The sequence below is a fragment of the Mycetomoellerius zeteki genome, unplaced genomic scaffold, assembly GCF_001594055.1.
Source record: "Mycetomoellerius zeteki isolate Tzet28-1 unplaced genomic scaffold, Tzet1.0 scaffold457, whole genome shotgun sequence".
NCBI classification, from domain to species: domain Eukaryota; kingdom Metazoa; phylum Arthropoda; class Insecta; order Hymenoptera; family Formicidae; genus Mycetomoellerius; species Mycetomoellerius zeteki.
In genome coordinates, this window is record NW_017257454.1 from 341,783 (window position 1) to 346,223 (window position 4,441).

At 28.5% G+C, this 4,441-nt stretch overlaps 1 protein-coding gene across 1 annotated transcript; it reads right to left on the minus strand.

Moving 5' to 3' along the window:
- Positions 1-230: 230 nt before the first annotated feature.
- Positions 231-1,554, minus strand: LOC108726940 (uncharacterized). The gene is made up of 4 exons (XM_018454779.1): positions 1,515-1,554; positions 1,034-1,295; positions 549-693; positions 231-251 (listed from the first exon to the last, which is right to left on the minus strand). Exons 1-4 carry the CDS (start codon positions 1,552-1,554, stop codon positions 231-233), a joined length of 468 nt encoding a protein of 155 aa, XP_018310281.1.
- Between the last annotated feature and the right edge of the window lie 2,887 nt (positions 1,555-4,441).

A 4,441-nucleotide genomic window follows, 5' to 3' on the forward strand; every position in this document is an offset into this window, starting at 1 on the left:
AATAAGGTTTAAATTAAAAATACATAAATTAAAAATACTAAAAATATTTATTACTAAGATTATCTGATCAGTCATTGATATATATTTTTAGTTTACTTATATTTTATTTGTAGCACATTAAAATCTTTGGTATTGCACGAAGTTGACAAAGTTAATATATTTAGTAATAGGTATCATCCATGTCACTTTTTATCAGCTTGCAATAGCATCGATTATCTAAAATGCTTTATTTAAACGAATCCCACTGGCAGCTAAAAAATTTTGATAATATTAATTTATATTTAAAAAATAAGATAAGCACGATTAATAAGATACACACAAGAAAATATCATCTGCATATTTAAAAAAAATTATTATTCTAAAATATATATTCATAATATAATAATTTTGTTTGATATATGCAGACATGTTTGTATAAAAGGTATATGTATACACATTTATATTCACACTTAACATATATTTATAATATACAAATATCTATCATTAACTAATTCTTCTGTGGGTGATGATATATACTTTGTGTAGCACATACTATACATTTTACTCACATTATATGCTTGATACACTTCTTGATACATATTGTCCCTTGAATTGCGAGTCACAGCTGCGATTAGGGGTCTACAGAAGGAGAAATAATCCTCCAAAGTAACAAAAGACCAGTTTGCAAAAACAGACCAAAATTTCGTCCTCATTCTGTTCAAACAAAAATTTTTTAACATAATTAATATATGTTCTAGTTATTTGGAAATAAATACTTTTTCAATATTAATAATAGTTTAGCCTGAATTAAATGAATGCTATTAACTTTATTATAATTATTTTTTATTTATTTATTTTTGTTACAATAATTATTTAATTATTTGATAATAAGCTGAAACAACAAATATTTAACATTATTATATTCCGTGTCTTAAATTCTTTCTTTAGTGGAGTCTTTGATATATCGTATTATAAATCACTCTTACATATAAATCTAATTGATCATAAAATTAATAGTATATAAACATAAATATGAAGAGAAGTCGTTATTTACTTGAGATAAATTGGCAAATATGAGAATATCAACATGCTTATTATTATCAAAAAGATTAATTGCCAAGTGCCTTCAGTCAATGATAGATGTAGTAAGGGATCCGTTTGATGAGATCGTCTCATTATAGTGTCTTTTATATAAACTCTTGATTTGTTGCTTTCAGTGTAATTTTTGTGCTTTCCGTTGTATTTTATATATTCGTTTTTATTCCATGTTTTGTATTTCGCATTTTTATTTGCTAGCACGTATGCAGTCACAGAAACTAAAGAACATAATTGATAATTTATTGATAAAAATATCTCTTTATATTAGAATATAATCGAAGAATTAATTTTATTCTCTCAAGTCTCATAAAAGTTCATTTTTAATATAATAAATTAATTAAAAAACAATTTTTAATCATAATAAATTAATTGCTAATTATATATTCATTATTATCTTGTTATATATATATAAAACACCATGATATTAGTTATCTTACCTAATAAAATTGTGAAAATGATGATCCTTAATATTTCCATCGTAATATACAAATATTACGATGTAAAACTTATCTACGTGCCTATTTTAGACCTCTTTACGTCTTGATTTTAAATAATTAACAAAAGATCGTTTGTCTTTTATGAAATTATTCGTTGCCAGAGTCACAATGCTGTATCGTCTGTCGGAAATCAACCTATAATCGTTAAATATATGAATTAGATATACTTGTTCAATAACTCAGACCTAATGCGAAATAAGAGGTAACAGGAAAGAGAATTTTTAGAAGTGAACTGAAAGAAATATTTATTATATAGAATAAGAAACGACAAGAAATAGTAGCAGAATATAATTAAAGAATAATTAAAGAAGAAAAAAAAGAATTCAACATTTTTACAATAAATTTCTTATTAAAATGAAGATGTTCAGTAATTAGGAGAATGATAAAAAATGTAAATACTTAAAATTTTTAAATTTTAAACGTTTGAATAATACAAGCGGAATAAGATTGCGCGAAAGCAGGCACATGATATTTACGTTTACTTTAGCTAATTAACAAGGTCATGTCAACTGAAAGGACTTTAAATATCGTTCAACATGTTTGGTAAATTATGTTTCGATTGAATTTCACACAAATCAACGATCCAATAATTTGATAACGCGGAATAATCTTATAAGATTTCTCTGCATAAATAGCTCTCAATTAATATCATGAAACCGTATAATAACTGCATTTCCTAGAAAGCAATGAGTCTGTCAATCGTTAAAACGTGAAATACACTTGCGTTAAATCGTTAACCTATAATACAAGAAGTGACATAAAATCGCAGGAATAAAATGTTACGAAACTAGAAATAATACATGACAGTTATTATATAAATGATAACTGCTAGCGTCGGCGAGTCTCGAGAAAAAGGACTCGGGTTCTAACTCAGTGGAATGAACCGCAATGTTGACACGTCGGCGATTTTATTGTACTAAAAACTGTAACAAATAACATCAAAGTTTTCACGAAAAAAGAGATATTGAAGAAAAGTTCGATATTGTAGCTATAGTGCTATGGTACTATCCAGCCGACTTGACAGAATTAGCAGCTTTATTAATCTTCACTACGCCGATATCAATATTAATTTGTTCTTCTTACCGAATTGAAATCCGTTTGATTCTGCACATTTATAACATCACAACAATGACGAACGAATGACTCGTAAGAGACAAGCACGAGATTCTTGTTGACGCGTTTGACTTTTTCATGTGAATCCAATTGGCTGTCGGTGCTGCGCGCGAAATTGTTTACTCTAATGTCCGTATCAGACTAGAGATTAAGATTCAGATCGAATTTAACCAATTAGAAGAAAGAAAACCAATATCAAGTTTAGTGATCTTTGCTTTGATTGGTCAAATTCAATCTCAATTTCAATCTCAATGTCTACATGGAAACAAGAATTTTGCAGAATTATCTAAAACTTTAGATAAGTACCATACATAGATCTGAAATTAACTTTGTTAAAGAATATAAAAATAATTATGTATGAAATTCAAGCATGATAAGTGATAGGAATAAGTAGTAGGATAAATAGTAGGAAATAGTTTTAATATTCTAGTAACTAAATTAACAATTAACGTTCATAATTATTTTAATAATCCAATAAAATTAATTTTTAGATCTGTAACTAGCTAAATTTTTATTTCAATAAAAATTTTTTCTGTGTAGTCTGATACGGGCCTTAGAATCTCAAAAATGATAATCTTTCTTTCTATTTATTATAAAAATATTATTATTGGAGCTACCTATTTATTCATAGGATAATTGCTCAATGAAGATTGTATCTCTTTTTCCCCTTTTAATTTTTTTTTATCGTTTCTAAACTTGATATACGTATACAAGCATCCCTTATACGATACATGTATATATAATAGGATCTATAAATTGTATTTCGGGATATATGTATGCGGCGGCCGCGGGGGATCGGTCCCTTTTACGTCAGCGGTTGCAAATCGTCGGTTTATATTTGTTATTCCGAGCAGGGTGCCAGAAGCAATCTCCCTCCGCTCAGGGAGAAAAGGGAGACGTAGAGAATGGCGGGACTCGTAACCTGGACACGGCCTTTGCAAAGGCGGATGAGAAAGAATTATCTCGTTAATGTTGAAAACAAGCACGCCGATTGTTTTCCTTTTTACGCGACCGTTCACTGAATATTTTTAATTTGCAAAACTGACAAAGCGTCTCGTCGTGTACAAAGAACGGGCAATATACCGTGCACGGATAGTTGCATGATTACCAGGCCATCCGATTTCGCGTTAATGGACGCCATTTGTATATGATCGCTTTGAATTAAAAACAATTTTCACAAAGCCATCGCTCGCTGATAAAGTCTTCATATATTAATTATTTATTCCGATGTAGTCGCATAAAACTAATGCAGAGCCAATTGAAAATCCTTATTGGACAGTTTTATGATTAATATTTCAGTTGAATTTATGTATCTTCTGGTGTTAAAAAATATGACAGTTTCTTTGAAAATCCAGCCCTTAATGACAGAATTAATTACTTCCATGGTATTGAAAAACGTTTATACGTGAATGTATCAGATGTCATATGTCATAATAACGTTACTATTATTTCAATATACAATCATATCTCATTAACTCTTTATTTTTTACATTTTCTTATGAGCTTCATGACTTCGTATAAAATACTTCCGTAACTCCTGCAATTTTTCCGTAACATAAAATAACGACCCTACCTGTACAATGTGAGAAAATTATCTGTCATATCGAAGCTGTTATGTCGTGAAAAATTCTTATTTCTACTTAGAAGAGCAAAAACGAAATTTTAATCTTGACGAGCTTATTAAATAGTGTGAAATTATATGTATAATGGTAATAAGGCTCAAGAAATTTAATATAAATGGGTAATAGAGCTAC

Coding starts and splice junctions, on each gene's coding strand:
- LOC108726940 (XM_018454779.1), bottom strand. CDS start 1,554: ATGGAAATATTAAGGATCATCATTTTCACAATTTTATTAG. Junction 694..1,033: donor TATTTGCCAATTTATCTCAA/GTAAATAACGAC, acceptor TTGTTTGAACAG/AATGAGGACGAAATTTTGGT. Junction 252..548: donor AAGTGTATCAAGCATATAAT/GTGAGTAAAATG, acceptor AAAATTTTTTAG/CTGCCAGTGGGATTCGTTTA.